This window comes from Hylobates moloch, unplaced genomic scaffold, assembly GCF_009828535.3.
Source record: "Hylobates moloch isolate HMO894 unplaced genomic scaffold, HMol_V3 SCAFFOLD_1, whole genome shotgun sequence".
In the NCBI taxonomy this organism is placed as follows: domain Eukaryota; kingdom Metazoa; phylum Chordata; class Mammalia; order Primates; family Hylobatidae; genus Hylobates; species Hylobates moloch.
Genome location: NW_026652276.1, coordinates 118,994,659 through 119,011,275, shown reverse-complemented (window position 1 = coordinate 119,011,275; position 16,617 = coordinate 118,994,659). Strand labels below are relative to the sequence as shown.

Sequence of the window (16,617 nt, the reverse complement as noted above, 5' to 3'; positions counted from 1 at the left end):
GCTCGCACTTAATTACATTGAATTATTTCTGTCTGGTATGGCCTCAAAAGGTGCAAAATGATCATAAATAACTTTCGACAGTCACCTTTGGTTTTTGCCCTTGCCAACACCTAGCCCTTGTAGGTGTTGCTGGTTTAAGGAACTTGGAGTGTTAACGGGATCCATAAAAGGACTTTGACAGAAGTCTTCCTGAACTGCGCTTAGGGCCAGGAAGGCAGGCAGGGGCTTGGTCATTTCAGCTGTGCTGTGCCCGGGTGGGTGGAACCTGTGCCTTCTGATGCATCTCTCCTCCTCTGTTCCCCTCTAAGAACCCCTTGTCTGTGCTCAGATGGATGAGCAAGTAGTCTCTTCTCCCACCTCCAAAACCCCCTTAGATTGGGTGGATTCAGTAAAATCAAAGCCTCAGTTAGGCGACGTAGGAAAAGATGAATTTTTCTGAATATAATTTTCTTTAGTAAAAGGCTTTTGGTCACCTCTTACAATTTCTTAATGTCTTTATGGAAAAAATAAGTTTATCTTGAGCCTTTGGTGCACAAACAGAGTCACCAGCCCTTGGAGGTGCATGCATCTAATGACAGAGCAGCCCGTGACTCACGAGCATCAAGCTCACTTGTTCCTTGCTGTGATTGACTCTGGGGGTGGAGGCTTTTGGGAGGCCCTGCACCATGGTGCAGAGGAAGACCCCTGACCGCTGGGAGCCCTGGGCAGGCTGTGGGTGCGGCTTTGCAGAGAAGGACGGACATGTCAGGAAGCATATTAGCTTAATAGATGAAGTGTGTGACCAGTGGAATTGGGTTTCATGGATTTATCTTTATCTTGCATATAAATCAGGGTGTGGGCTATATATGTTTGCCCATTTAATAAAAAACACATATTCCGAATGTTAAAGTATAAAATATACCAGCAACAATAGCCAATTTGAAATATGTTTTCAAAGTAACATTCATAATAGCAATGAAGACATAAAATACTTAGAAATGAAGAAAACCAGTGAACCATACTGAGGCAAGAAAGAAAACATGGGAGATTGGAGAGGTAGAGAGGTCTGGATGCCGTCCATGTGCCTCTGCCCCAATTACTGTATCATTTCAACATAAAACTGGCTTGTAAATTTTACTGGAATCTGGTAACCATGTATCATAAAGTATCTGGATATATACATGAGATAATTGGCAACTTTTTAAAAGAAGAATAATGTCAAGTGATGTATGAAAATGTAGCTGAAGTGGATGGAACTCTTTGAAGAATAGACAGACAAATCAATAATAGAGATGGATAACCTACCGAAGACCCCATGATAAATCAGCATGAAATATCCGAGGCAGGAGGAAGCATAAGGCAGGAACGGTATTGGAAGAATTGATCAGGCATTCAAGATAATCAGTTTACATGATCAGCTCCTTATACACTAGGATAAATTGCCGGGAAATGAAAGAGTTATATTTTTATAACTCCAACCACAATAACTGATGTAAATATAGATCCAGCTCTGCAGGATACAAAATTGTATCTTCAATTATGGAAAGAGATGACATAGAACAATCGAGAATGACTAGAAATGGCCCACACATCAGCATTTACCTCCATAATTTCTAAATTTTCTACAATAGTCAGGGGTGCTTTGATTTTCAGAAGTTTGTTGTATGCTCAGGGATAAGGGGCTCTGGGTTTTTCTCCACATTGCCCAGATCTGCCGTAGGCTCTTGGGAGTCACATTTTTGTATCTCATTTCGCTGTACTGGTTCATGAAGTCAGATGTTAGGTCACACAGTTCTTTGCATCTCAGAGGGCTGCTGTTAGGGACTGACTGAGGTAGTGAATTTGGGAGTATTGTGAAAAGTTAAAAGGATTTGTCAAAGGGACATCAATACTTATTCCCAGTCCAGCCTCTGGCGATGGTGGTGGTGCCTGTGCATTTGGACTTAAAGAGGATGATGTGTGGTGAGCAGCTGTTGGAGGAAGAAGCATTTGCAGGTGGCTGGTCATTGGCATTGCTCCGGCTGCCTCTGCCTGTCTGGCAGTGTTGCTGGGAAGACTAGAATTAATCTCTAGGAAGGGCCTGGCTCTTGTAGGCACTTAACAAATGTCAGATTTAACACTGGACGCGACTGAACACGTTAAACATAAGCCTTTCTAAACTGGCCTCTCTGTCTTTGACTTTAGTCATTAAAGAAGAAACTAATCACAGTGAAATGGCAGAAGACCTGTGCAAGATAGGATCAGAGAGATCTCTCGTGCTGGACAGACTAGCAAGTAACGTCGCCAAACGTAAGAGCTCTATGCCTCAGAAATTTCTTGGTAAGAGTTAAATGTTTGCTGTCTCTTAAAAAAACAAACTGTGGGTGTTTTAGATGCAAGTAGAAATGAGTCGAGGGTAGAAGAAAGGGGAAAAAATCTTATTTTTTCAAAAGCAAAAATTGGTAAGCTTAACATTCCTTAAATATCTTAGAATTTTTTCTAATAAGTGTCTTAGAAATAACAAACCTCCCGTCAGTTTTTCCTAGATGTAATTTTGCAGCATCTGGGGCCTGCACTGTGATCTGCCTGTGGACATCGCTCCTAGGGGCGGCTGCACCAGCGTGCACAGGGTGGAGAGTTTGGGCCTGGCTCGGCTGGGGGACACCACACTGCAGGACACTCCAGGCCTGGCCGGCCTCTCAGAGCTTCAAATCCTCATTTTTCACATGAAGCTCTCAATGCTCCCCTTATGGGGGACTCTGAAGGGTTAATGGGAGGAATCATACAGTGACTGACCCCTGAGAAGTGTCCAGTGAAGACAGGGCTTAGCTAGGATTGCTGTTTTGCCTAATGCTTTGTGGGACTAAAAAAAAGAAGAAGAACAAGACCATCCTTCTCTCTAGGAGCATTGCCCAGAGTAGGTGATAGACACACCAACACCACCATCCAGCCAGACGCTGCAGGGACGGCGAGCCAGGGTCCGAGTGGAAAGGCGCTAGGCTTGGGAACCAGCTCAGAGTCAATACAGAGCCACCACCGCTCGCCAACTCTGTCACCTTAGTAAAATGGCTCTGCCCCTAGAGCCTGGGTTCCATGCTTTAGTATCTCACAGGGTGATTGTGAACATCCCATGACTCCGAGATTGAGAAAACATTTAGAATCCCTCGGTGTGAAGGTTAACTCTGTCCAGGAAAGAGGACCAGTAAAAGCTTCATGAGGCTGAGATGCACCTTGGAAGAGGAATAGGGTTTCAGCACATTCTAGGTGTTGGAGGAATGGGGGAATCTAGGCAGTTGTTTAAAATCAATGAGAAACCAGAATGCTGACCAGGAGAGCTGGAGTGGGGGCCTAAGGACATGACGGAGGAGCAGGGCGTGTTCCCAGCTTAACTCAGGTACCCATGGAGAAGCAGGAAAAGCGAAGGTGTCCTAGGCAGCTCTGCCACAGGATGAATGGCTTCAGATGCCAGATGAGAGAGGGACCCTTCATTCAGTCAGCAGGAAAGAAGCTTTGGCATATTTTTTATGAGAGCAACGGCTAGGATAGTAAAGACAGCAAGTACCAAAAAATGACTGGAAAAGGGAGAGTGTGGAGGCGGTGGCAGCAGGCATGGAAAGAGGGGCTTGTGAAGGGGAAAGGTTGGTGTCAGAGGAACATAGGGCTGAGGGCAGGGATTAAGAGAGGGAAACCATGAGTCACGCTGACTCAAGTAGAGTAGCGTGCCCTTGATGAAAAGGATAACACCAGGTTCTGGGAAAAGACGGGGTTCTGTTTTTGACGTGTTGATTTTCAAGGACTTCTGGTGTCTGTGACACATGGGGAAATTGTGGTGGAAGAAAGGTGGGGCTAGAACAGGGGCTGGTGAGGCCAAGGGTGTCAGAGGGCACCTGTTGACCTGCAGGATGACAGGAAGGGGGAAGGAAGAGGCAAGGCCAAGTCCTGGGCACCAGCCTCCCTCTTGCAGCTTCAAACAGGGCTCCATTTTGACCTTTTGATTAATTAGAGGTTTGTCATAGGTTGAGGGTTGAGAGGAGCAAGCGAGAGAAGGATTCAGTGTACAGAAAGAATGAAAGCCACTGGCTGAGCCAGTGGGGAGTTGTCCACATACACTTGAGCCTTTGGACCATGAGAATGAGGGAGGCCTTGCTTTCCTGAACGGAGTAGGAGTGAGGTCTTGTTCTGAGCATAAGCTGTGGGATTCTAGCAGCACTGGGCACAGGGCCCACAGGCTGCCTCCTGAGCAGCCAGCATCTGCCTGGGGTGGACACAGTGACAGAGAGATGGGTGGTGACTGGGAGATGGGCAGAGATAAGGCAGCAAGTGTGTGCAAGGGGAGTGAAGGGTTACTGACCTTAAGAAGCAGGGATGGCGTCCTCTGTCAGGTGAGGAGCCTGGAGAATGCTTTGGTGAATGAACATTTGCAGCCCCTTTTAGCTGTTGGAGACTTGAAGCCAAATGAGAAATTCATCTGTGAAACTATAATGGAGCCACTCCCCAACCCCCACCCTTGTGAGACCACAGTGTGGGCGTTGGCTTGAGATGCTTCTGTGTTAGTAGAAGAAATAAACAACTCAGTGCTCTGATGAGGCAAAGCGAAGATGAAAAAGGAGTTCCCAGGGGACATAATAGGAACAGTGGACGAGGGTAGCAGAAGAGGAGTTTGGAGCAAAAGACTCACAAGCAGCTGCATAATCTGTTGGTGATTGGCAGTTCATTTGTAAAAATGATGCCTCTTCCGGCCCTAAAATACCTACCTTACCCCTGCTTCCACTTGATGAGATTTCCATCAGTCACTCCCAATGTGTCACGGCTTCTGCAGCCCTAAAATTAAAAGGTGAGTGAGTCTCTTAGGCCCCTCTCCACTTCTCAGATGCTGAGTTTAGCCTTCATGTGAACGTGGAAAGAGAGTAGGAATACAGCTGTTCTCACACAAGCTGGCCCAATAGCGGTTCAGTTGAGAGAGCCCCATACTTTAGAGTCAGCTCCAGCTAAGAGTGACTGGTGGCCTTGAGCGTGGTGCTGGGCCTAATGTTGCCACCTGTGGAATGGGTGTGGGTCTGTTGCCCTGCCTCCTCCCAGAGCTATTCTGAGGCTCAGAAGGGATGATGGATGTGATGGTGCTGCCAACACTAGAAAGCATCTTAGGAATGTAAGATTTTCATGATGACTATTGCTCAGAGTGGCATATAGTTTTGCTTTATTGATCTATAACCTATGATTAAAATTTTTATCTTAAACTTTGACGTGAGTGTGAATAAGTGTTTGTTTTGCCAGCAACATTCCTCACCACAGGGGCCATTAAAGATCTCCTCCTCTGAGATCATCAAATACAGGTCAACAGGACCGATTAATCTAATTAGAAAAGGGCTTGTATTAAATAGCAATGATAATTGTTGTTTTTTAGTCTGTCTGGTGCTCGACTTGGGAACATTTTTAAAATAGAGGAAAGCACAAAGAGGAAAACAACAATTACCAATATTCTTGCGACCCATTATAATTATCTAGGTATATTTTCTTCTTTTGTAAGAAAAAGAAACCCTGTTGTTCTATCGTTAAAATAACACAAAGTTAATATAAAGAATTTTAATGCGAAGATTAATGTTTTCAAATCACCACAAAGACCAACATCCAGAAATTACCAATATTAAAAGTAGATAAGTATCATTCTAAATCTCTTCTGATGCATATGTATGTGAGTGGATAGGCTGATGAATTAGGTGGATTGATGGATAGGTAAATATAAAATACTTTCATAAAGATTACAACATATCATACATGCCTTAAATTCAAGAGGCAAAAAAGAACCCAAACAAAACTGAAGAAGTGGCTTATCTGAAATGTCCGCTGACATAAAGGAATATTATATTTAAAGGATCCTCTAAGATTAAAAATATGTATTATGAAAAACATTAAGAAATTTTAATTTTTTTAATCCAGTTGTTTCAATTTAAGCAGTATCTATTGGCTCACTGCTTTGAAAAATAAGGACAGTATTCCAGTTCACATTCAGTGTTCCAGTGTTCACATTATCTTATTATTTTTACATTGTCCAGCTTTGTAATATTCACATTCTATTCTGTAATCATAATTCATAGTAGTTTAGTTATTTATTACTATATTTAAATAGATTCAAGGATCAGACTCTGCCCTTTTCTTCTTATTTCTCTTTATTTTGATTAATCTCTTAATTGATTGGACTTTACATTCAAGCAACTTTTTTAAAAACGTTTCTACAGATGTTCTATTTCTATCATTGTATTGTGTTTGAGGACGTTGGCCTGTTGCCTTTGTATTTGATGAGCATTTTGACAGTCTATGGTCTTGGGCCACTCTTTCTTTTTCTCCCTTGAGAACTTTTTAGATTTTGCTGATGGCATTGCTTGTTGAATGTTGCTGTGGAAACATCAAATCTAGTGTAACTGTTTCTTCTTCAGGGTGATTTGCATTTTATTCCTGAATGCCTGAGGGTTCTTTCTTTAACCTTGAAGTTAAATACCCTAATTAGGATGTATCTTGGTCTATTCATTCTGAATAAAAAATTCCTGCCATTTTATCTAGAGAGTCCCTTTTTTTTCTCTTTATTTCTGGGAAATTCTCTTTTATATGAATATGTTTTGTTCCATCTGTTGTGATCTCTGTTGAGGGATACTAGTTGTCCATATGTTAGATAATTTGTCTTCCATATCTGTTAACAGTTATTAAAGTTTTTTGTTTATTTCTTTGTCTATTTTTACATTTACTCACTGTTCTCTTGTGGTTTTCCTCTGTCAGTAATTTAATTTTTAGTAGTTCCTGTTCTATTACTTGCTATTTTTAATCCATGCATTAATTCTATAATAATATTATTTTGCTCCTTATTTTGTCTCCTGAGATCCAAAATCTCTTTTTTCCTCTTATTCTCTTGCTTTTGCATTTTATTTTGAATATTTTTAAAATTGATTCCATGTTATGAAGCAAGTATGAGGCATTTTCTCTCTTCTTGGAATTAAGGATTTTTTCCCCTAGGAGGGACTCTATGGTCTGTGTTTTACTTCCTTTCTTCCCTTGTAGTTCTAGAAAATATTTTCCTAGTAACCCTGACATTTCTTTTCATCTTGCTTGATTCTAGTTGGTCTGATATAGCTTGATTGACATTTCAGCCTTCTTCCCACTATATTTTTTTTTCCTGTGAGAGCTGTTGAGTTTTCTAAATCCTGAAAGAAAGCCAAAGTTGGGGTTGGAGGAGTTTGGTGAGGCAAAGTGCAGCCTTTGTTAAAATACTTTTCCTTTGCTCTCTCTCCCTCATCTGAAATTTAGTTAAATACCCTAAGCCATCAACACTGTACCTAGTTGGGGAATGCTTTCATCCCCACAGTAGATTCTCTGGGGCTTTGCGCCATCTTCCCCTTCAGTGTAGACCACAGAGGACTTTGCTTCTGTCCCGGGGAGCCCATAGGGGCTCACTTCTCCATGGTCATCTGATTCTTGTCAGCCAAGGTTTCAACTGCTTTTCTGATCAGAACAGGGAAAAGATACCTATCTGAATCATGTCTTTATAGATATGAGGCTATGAGGGAAAATTCTGAGGTTATTCTTGACTCACACCTAAAGATTTGGAAATGAGTTTAGCAGCGAAGCTTTGTCCTACATCTCATGTCAGAATTTTCTGTTTCTTTCTAGTCTTTGAGTGTGTGTTTGTGTGTTCTCACACACACCATAATGAAATGCATATTATATATAATTATGTGTATATGTAATATTCTATGACTATACATGACATGTTCCTTTAGCTGATTGCCGTTGGTGAAATTTATAGGTTTTTATTTTTCTTGTTTTGTTAGGTATTAAGGAAGAGAAATTCTATGGTAATTTTCATGTGCCATAGTAATCTGGCATATATGTTGATTTTTTTCCTACACCCATTTGTTGTGATACCAAGTTTGAAAACAACAGATTTCAGTGGTTGCTTGGGAAACCACAGAACCATGACTTGGGGAGTGACAGGATGATTAGGTGGGAAAGCACCCTTTTGGTGGGGCTGTAAAGACTTTTATATTTAGCAAAATTGGTTACAAATTCCATTCCCCTCCTTTTCTTGCCTTGATTCGGTAGAGGGATAGACTTGGATACAAACTAGAATGGATTCATTCTGCTCTGGAGTTAGTATAACAAGACATTTAGCTGCTCAACACAAAAACAGAAACAAAAAAATTGTGTGGTTTCAGTAGTGCTATACAATTACTTTTTCTGACCTTTAATGGAGAGAAACACCACTTCCTTGGTCCCTACCATCAGCTTCATAGAGTTTTCATCCTGTTCTGTTTCTGGGAGGGCGTAACTGGCCATACACAAGTTTTCTTTCTGTAATCAGAGTATGTGCCACTTCTGACCACAGTAGATGAAAACAAACGGAAACCAGGCTATTATATGATACATATCCATTACAGAATAAGACATGAAACTCAAAGGTACTCTGTGGTATAATGGGGCATATATTCCTGGACAATTATTAATGGTCACAGATTTTATAAAAGGACTATTAGTAAATGTATGAATTACAGAGTAATTTATCCTTCTGTTAGTAAGAACCAGCTGATGACCTCAGTGTCAGGTGCAGCATGGGAGGTGTTGGGACCTTCCCTTGCCACCACCCTCACCAGCCATCATCAGCCATAACCTGCACATTGGGGAAGTTTTGAATTATCCCTCACTTTTGCCCCTCTTCAAGCTGTTCTTTCCACAGTGAATGAGAAGGCCATTTCTTCCTTCAAACCTTTCAGTGGTTTCCATTTTCCTTTAGGCAAAGTCTCTGCCTAGCTGGCCTCTGCCTGCCCCTCCTGCCTACCTCTCCAGCACTGCCCCCACCTAGGGCTCTGGTTCCCCAACCTTCACTCGGTCCTGCCACACCTCCCGGCCCCTTCTCCCTTCAGAAGTTTCCTTCTTCTTGTCCCCAACACTGGGACACAAAACTCTCCTTATCTGGCTGACACTTACAAGATCAGAAACCTGTGTAATGCTCTCATAGCAAGCTCCCCTTGTCTTCATGGATTTCTCAGATGGGAAGGAATTATCTGTGCAATCATGCATAAACTTCTACCTACCCTCCCCTGGTAGCTGTCTGCTGCTAAGGATGGGAACCATTCTCACTTGCTCATCATTCTGTCCCTCTGCCCAGTCCAGATGTGTTGAAGGGTGGAAATATACAGAGTAGTGGTAAAATACAAACCGTGCAGACATTCCAAGGATGGGCTCATGTGCTTTGACTCATTAATGTACCACCACTGAAAACAGAACACAGCCGCAGTCTTGCCAGTAAGAGTGCAGTTACTGTAATTAATGAATTTGCTAATTAAGCCATGATTTCATACTGAACTTATGACCAACATATTGAGAAGGTGTGTCTTCAAGAAAATTTATTTTTTGTATTAAGATATTTACTCCAAAGCTAATTGAAGAAGCCAAATCTAGGCTCTGATTTCACCATTGCCAGGGAAATGAGCTCATGGACGCCTGTGAACTGATGATGTTAGATCAGAAGTTTCTCCAGGCCAGGGCCCAATCACTGCTGAGGCGTCAGCAGTAGTTCCTTGTACATCAATAATTCTCATTAGTTTTTAAAAATAACAGATGAATAGCAACTATTTTCCCTGTAGCTCCCTTGCTATGCCTCCTACCCTCCACCACGTGTTTCTGGGGAGCCCTGCTTTGGGCCTGTCAACTACAGAGAATTACTTTTGAGTATCCTTTCCACTCTCATCACAAGACAGAGTTCATCTACCTTTGGGTTATTTGTCAAAAATGTGTCATTTTATTACAAAAAATATACAATCATCGTGTATTTTGATTAAATTTTACAGTAGATTATTAAAATTATTAAATGCAATTATTAAAATTATTAATTTAACATTATATCACATATTATTTTAAATATATTGTATATAATTAATAATAATATTATTGTGTATTTAAATTCAATAAATGTATAATAAGTTAGCCAGTTGTAAATTACTGAGAACACTACTGAAAAAGCATCATTTAAAATACACTATTTAAAATATTAAATGAAATACAATAGCATAATTAAATTAATCTTTGGTTCCCCTATTTATGTATTCATTTATCCAACAAAATCTCCTTAAGTGCCTGTAATGGGTAGGTCCTGGCTCGGTGTCCCCTAGACAGATGCATGGGCCTTCCCCCAGCCGGTCAGTACTGTGCAGGTGTGATGTGTCCGCAGGTGTGTGTGTATGTGTGCAGGTGTGGGGTCCGCAGGCGTGCTGGACCCCCAGGCGGTGTTCCCCTTCCCCTCCCCGGGTGTAGATTTCAGCTGTTGCTGCCGGACCAGACCGGTTCCGGGGGTGGCCGCGCCCCACTCATTGTCGCCTGCTTTCCACAGGGGACAAGGGCCTGTCCGACACGCCCTACGACAGCAGCGCCAGCTACGAGAAGGAGAACGAAATGATGAAGTCCCACGTGATGGATCAAGCCATCAACAACGCCATCAACTACCTGGGGGCCGAGTCCCTGCGCCCGCTGGTGCAGACGCCCCCGGGCGGCTCCGAAGTGGTCCCGGTCATCAGCCCGATGTACCAGCTGCACAAGCCGCTCGCGGAGGGCACCCCGCGCTCCAACCACTCGGCCCAGGACAGCGCCGTGGAGAACCTGCTGCTGCTCTCCAAGGCCAAGTTGGTGCCCTCGGAGCGCGAGGCGTCCCCGAGCAACAGCTGCCAAGACTCCACGGACACCGAGAGCAACAACGAGGAGCAGCGCAGCGGCCTCATCTACCTGACCAACCACATCGCCCCGCACGCGCGCAACGGGCTGTCGCTCAAGGAGGAGCACCGCGCCTACGACCTGCTGCGCGCCGCCTCCGAGAACTCGCAGGACGCGCTCCGCGTGGTCAGCACCAGCGGGGAGCAGATGAAGGTGTACAAGTGCGAACACTGCCGGGTGCTCTTCCTGGATCACGTCATGTACACCATCCACATGGGCTGCCACGGCTTCCGTGATCCTTTTGAGTGCAACATGTGCGGCTACCACAGCCAGGACCGGTACGAGTTCTCGTCGCACATAACGCGAGGGGAGCACCGCTTCCACATGAGCTAAAGCCCTCCCGCGCCCCACCCACCCCCGACCCCGAGCCACCCCAGGAAAAGCACAAGGACCGCCGCCTTCTCGCTCCCGCCAGCAGCATAGACTGGACTGGACCAGATAATGTTGTGTTTGGATTTGTAACTGTTTTTTGTTTTTTGTTTGAATTGGTTGATTGGGGTTTGATTTGCTTTTGAACAGATTTTTATTTTTAGAGGCAGGGCTGCATTGGGAGCATCCAGAACTGCTACCTTCCTAGATGTTTCCCCAGACTGCTGGCTGAGATTCCCTCACCTGTTGCTTCCTAGAATCCCCTTCTCCAAACGATTAGTCTAAATTTTCGGAGAGAAATAGATAAAACACGCCACAGCCTGGGAAGGAGCGTGCTCCGCCCTGTGCTAAGCACGGGGTTCGCGCACCAGGTGTCTTTTTCCAGTCCCCAGAAGCAGAGAGCACAGCTCCTGCCGTGTGGCTCTGCAGGTGAGCAGACAGGACAGGTGCCACCACCCAAGTGCCAAGACACGGGAGGGCCAACAACCTGTGCCCAGGCCAGCTTCGGGCCACATGCATCTAGGGCGGAGAGGCTGCTCTTTTGAGAGAAAATACTATTTTAAGTCATCTTCTGCGTAGGAAAATGAATTGTTTGGGGAAAGTCATATCTGTCAGACTGCCTGGGTGGAGGGAGACGCTGGGCTAGAGCCTTTTGGATCCTCCTGGATTCGCTGGCTTTGCGGAGGCTGCTCAGATGGCCTGAGCCTCCCGAGGCTTGCTGCCCCGTAGGAGGAGCCTGTCTTCCCGTGGGCATATCTGGGGAGCCCTGTTCCCCACCTTTTCACTCCCATGCCTTTACTGGCCCCCAAAGTCTGTCACTACAATTTAAACACCAGTCCTGAAATTTGGATCTTAATTCTTTTTGAATCTCTCAAACGGCAACATTCCTCAGAAACCAAAGCTTTATTTCAAATCTCCTCCTTCCCTGGCTGGTTCCATCTAATACCAGAAGCCTCTTTTCCCAAAGAAATCCAATCCTAGCCCTCGTTTTAATTATGTACATCTGTTTGTAGCCACAAGCCTGAATTTCTCAGTGTTGGTAAGTTTCTTTACTTACCCTCACTATATATTATTCTCATTTTAAAACCCACAAAGGAGTGATTTAGAACAGTCATTAATTTTCAGCTCAATGAAATATGTGAAGCCCAGTATCTCTGTTGCTAACACACAGAACTCACCTGTTTGAAACTAAGCTTTCAAACATGTTGAAGCTCTTTAATGTAAAGGCAAGCCAGCATGTCTGTCCACACATACATAGGATGGCTGGCTCTGCACCTGTAGGATATTGGAATGCACAGGGCAATTGAAGGACTGAGCCAGACCTTCGGAGAGTAATGCCACCAGATCCGCCAGGAAAGAGGAGGCAGGTAGCAATGCAGGTGAGAACCCTGCCCATCCATGCTATGACATGGAGGCACTGAAGCCTGAGGAAGGTGTGTGGAGATTCTAATCCAAACCAGTAAGGGTCTCCTTCAAGATTAATGCTATCATAAGGTCATTACTCTGAACCACCTAGGCAATGAAGAATATACCATTTCAAATATTTACAGTACTTGTCTTCACCAACACTGTCCCAAGATGAAATGAAGCAACAGAGAGGAAATTGTACATAAGCACCTCAGCATTTAATCCAAACAGGGGTTCTTAGTCTCAGCACTATGACATTTTGGGCTGAATACTTATTTGTTAGGTGGGAGCTCTCCTGTGCATTGTAGGATAATTAGCAGCATCCCTGGTCGCTACCCAACAGACACCAGTAGCACCCCAAATTGACAACCCAAACTCTCCGGACATCACCAACTGTCCCCTGTGAGGAGAAATCACTCCTGGTGGAGAACCACTGACCCAAATAAATTCTAAACCAATCAAAGGCCTGGGAAGCCCTCCAAGAAAAAAAATAGAAAAGCACATGAAGAATATTCCCAATATTCCCTGTCAGCAGTATCAAGGCTGACTTGTGTTCCTGTGGAGTCATTATAAATTCTATAAGTGAATTATTCCCCTTCAGTCTTCAAAAATTTATTTCCTCATAAACATTTGAGTTTTGTTGAAAGGATGGAGTTTACAAAGATACCATTCTTGAGTCATGGATTTCTCTGCTCACAGAAGGGTGTGGCATTTGGAAACTGGAGTGAACAAAATTGCCGCACCAATGCACTGAGTGAAGGAAGAGAGAGAGAGGAGCAAGGGCTTTAGACAGCACTCCTTCAATATGCAATCACAGAGAAAGATGCGCCTTATCCAAGTTAATATCTCTAAGATGAGAGCCTTCTTAGCGTCAGTTTGTTGCAAATTTCACCTACTCTGTTCTTTTCTATCCATCCCCCTGAGTCAGTTGGTTGAAGGGAGTTATTTTTCCAAGTGGAATTCAAACAAAGCTCAAACCAGAACTGTAAATAGTGGTTGCAGGAATTCTTTTCTAAACTGCTTTGCCCTTTCCTCTCACTGCGTTTTATAGCCAATATAAATGTCTCTTTGCACACCTTTTGTTGTGGTTTTATATTGTAACACCATTTTTCTTTGAAACTATTGTATTTAAAGTAAGGTTTCATATTATGTCAGCAAGTAATTAACTTATGTTTAAAAGGTGGCCATATCATGTACCAAAAGTTGCTGAAGTTTCTCTTCTAGCTGGTAAAGTAGGAGTTTGCATGACTTCACACTTTTTGTTGCGTAGTTTGTTCCGTTGTATGATGGCGTGGGTGTGTGTCTTGGGTACCGCTGTGTACTACTGTGTGCCTAGATTCCATGCACTCTCGTTGTGTTTGAAGTAAATATTGGAGACGGGAGGGTAACCCGTAACAGGTTGGCCTGTTGATTACAGCTAGTAATTGCTGTTTCTTGTTCCTCCCCCTCCCTGACACCCCAGCTTCCCAGGATGTGGAAAGCCTGGATCTCAGCTCCTTGCCCCATATTCCTTCTGTAATTTGTACCTAAAGAGTGTGATTATCCTAATTCAAGAGTCACTAAAAATCATCACATTATCACTGCATATCAGCAAAGGGTAAAGTCCCAGCACCAATTGCTTCACATACCAGCATGTTCCATTTCCAATTTAGAATTAGCCACATAATAAAATCTTAGAATCTTCCTTGAGAAAGAGCTGCCTGAGATGTAGGTTTGTTATATGGTTCCCCCCCACCATTTTTGTGCTTTTTTCTTGTTTTGTTTTGTTTTGTTTTGTTTTGACTGCACTGTGAGTTTTGTAGTGTCCTCTTCTTGCCAAAACAAACGCGAGATGAACTGGACTTAGGTAGACAAATCATGACGCCAGTGTATCCTTCCTTTCTTCAGTTCCAGCAATAATGAATGGTCAACTCTTTTAAAATCTAGATCTCTCTCATTCATTTCAATGTATTTTTACTTTAAGATGAACCAAAATTATTAGACTTATTTAAGATGTACAGGCATCAGAAAAAAGAAGCACATGATGCTTTTGGTGCGATGGCACTCACTGTGAACATGTGTAACCACATATTAATATGCAATATTGTTTCCAATACCTTCTAATACAGTTTTTTATAATGTTGTGTGTGGTGGTTGTTCAGGTCGAATCTGTTGTATCCAGTACAGCTTTAGGTCTTCAGCTGCCCTTCTGGCGAGTACATGCACAGGATTGTAAATGAGAAATGCAGTCATATTTCCAGTCTGCCTCTATGATGATGTTAAATTATTGCTGTTTATCTGTGAACAAGGGATGTACCACTGGAGGAATAGAGTATCCTTTTGTACACATTTTGAAATGCTTCTTCTGTAGCGATAGAACAAATAAATGCAACGAATACTCTGTCTGCCCTATCCCGTGAAGTCCACACTGGCATAAGAGAAGGCCCAGCAGAGCAGGAATCTGCCTAGACTTTCTCCCAGTGCGATCCCAGTATGAGAGGGAGAAGAGATGGGCCTCAGGACAGCTGCAATACCATTTGGGAACACATGTGGTATCTTAATGTGGCCAGCACAGCAGCTCAGCGCAACATACCTCCCATCTACAACAGTGCTGGACGTGGGAATTCTAAGTCCCAGTCTTGAGGGTGGGTGGAGATAAAGGGCAACAAGAGATACATTTCCAGTTCTCCACTGCAACATGCTTCAGTCATTCTGTGAGTGGCCGGGCCCAGAGTGGTGGGAGCACAGAAGACAGTGACCACAGTGAATACACCTTCAGCATAGGCAGTTTGCAGAGCCACACACTGTGCCAGGACCGGGCCAGTGATGGGAGGTTTGCCTGAGCTCTGCCATGGAATTGTACTACTACACACTCTCCGTGGTGAAAATCCTTGTCCCTTTTGGATGAATAGCCAGACATAATTGGGTTCAGATCTAGCAAATCAAGTGAGGTGACTATCTTTAATGTGGCATAACATCAGATCCAAACAAGATGAAACTCTAGTGAAATAAACAGTGTATTGGGTTTCACATCCGGGCCTGGCACCACTACCCAAGAAGGACTTTTTAAAATATCTTTGACAAGGCAGCATCTTTAGAAGAGCTTTTCAGCCTCCTCAGGTTACTCATTGAGGAATCATGTTGTATATATGTACATATACATATAATGATACATCTGTTTACAAATTTGTTCAGTCATTTTTGTAGCTACACCCTGCATATTTCCCAGTGATCACAGTGCAAAAAAAAATAAAGAAAGAAATAAAGAACATCTACAGTTAGTTAAAAATAACCTGGACTCAAACTAAGAGGAAAAAGTAATTCAGAAGCATAAGGGGTAGGACAAGAGGATGAGAAATATGTTGATGTATATTTTTGTAAAACTGTATGCTACAGCCTAGCAGCTCAATGCCTTAGGAAGCTAGAACAGCAACATAGTGACATGAAAGAGAGGTGCCAAAACTCTTTTAGGGTCCATGGGTAGGATGACAGGCTTCACTTCTTAGTTTTCACTACCTTGTCTTTTCTATAGTCATAAGAATTATCCTCAACATAGCCTTTTGACGCTGTAAATCTTGAGTATTCATTTACCCTCTTCTGATCTCCTGGAAACAGCTGCCTGCCTGCATTGCACTTCTCTTCCCGAGGAGTGGGGTAAATTTAAAAGTCAAGTTATAGTTTGGATGTTACTATAGAATTTTGGAATTGGGAATTAAAAATCAGGACTGGGGACTGGGGGACCAAAAATTCCTGATCCCATTTCTGATGGATTTGTCACACATTTTCTGTCAAAATAAAATGTCTTGGAGACTATGACTCCTTGGTGAAACCTTCTCACATTCTCATTGGAAGCACATGTGTTCTCAAGGAACAAAATCCCTTTGGCTGTTTCCAAAACTCATGTCTTTTCTTTTATGGCCTTACAACTCCAACACAGGGCTAGGCACAAAAGACACACTCAAGGTATTGAGCAATTGGTAAAAGACCTGGAGGAAGTTCTCAGACAACCAAGGCAGAAACTCCACGTTCCTCCAAAGCCCAGGAAATCCTTCTGAAAACTTCTGGCCTTTTCTCTGCACCAGAACCCAGAATGGGCTGGCACAGTGTTGCTGTGCGGAGCTGAAGGCAAAATGTTGCTGTTGCCTGCACAGA

At 43.3% G+C, this 16,617-nt stretch overlaps 1 protein-coding gene across 13 annotated transcripts in view; it reads left to right on the top strand.

The window, feature by feature from the left end:
* The window catches only part of IKZF1 (IKAROS family zinc finger 1), a 101,480-nt gene extending 85,226 nt beyond the window's left edge, over window positions 1-16,254 (top strand). For 9 of the 13 annotated variants that reach the window (XM_032758099.2, XM_032758112.2, XM_032758107.2 and 6 more), the window contains 2 exons: window positions 2,164-2,298; window positions 10,334-16,254. In XM_032758099.2, coding sequence (XP_032613990.1) covers window positions 2,164-2,298; window positions 10,334-11,043 — 845 coding nt within the window. In that variant the 3' untranslated portion in view covers window positions 11,044-16,254. The remainder of the gene's footprint in view (window positions 1-2,163; window positions 2,299-10,333) is intronic. The other 4 variants (XM_032758114.2, XM_032758111.2, XM_032758100.2 and 1 more) reach the window with 2 other exon arrangements.
* The last annotated feature ends 363 nt before the right edge of the window (window positions 16,255-16,617 follow it).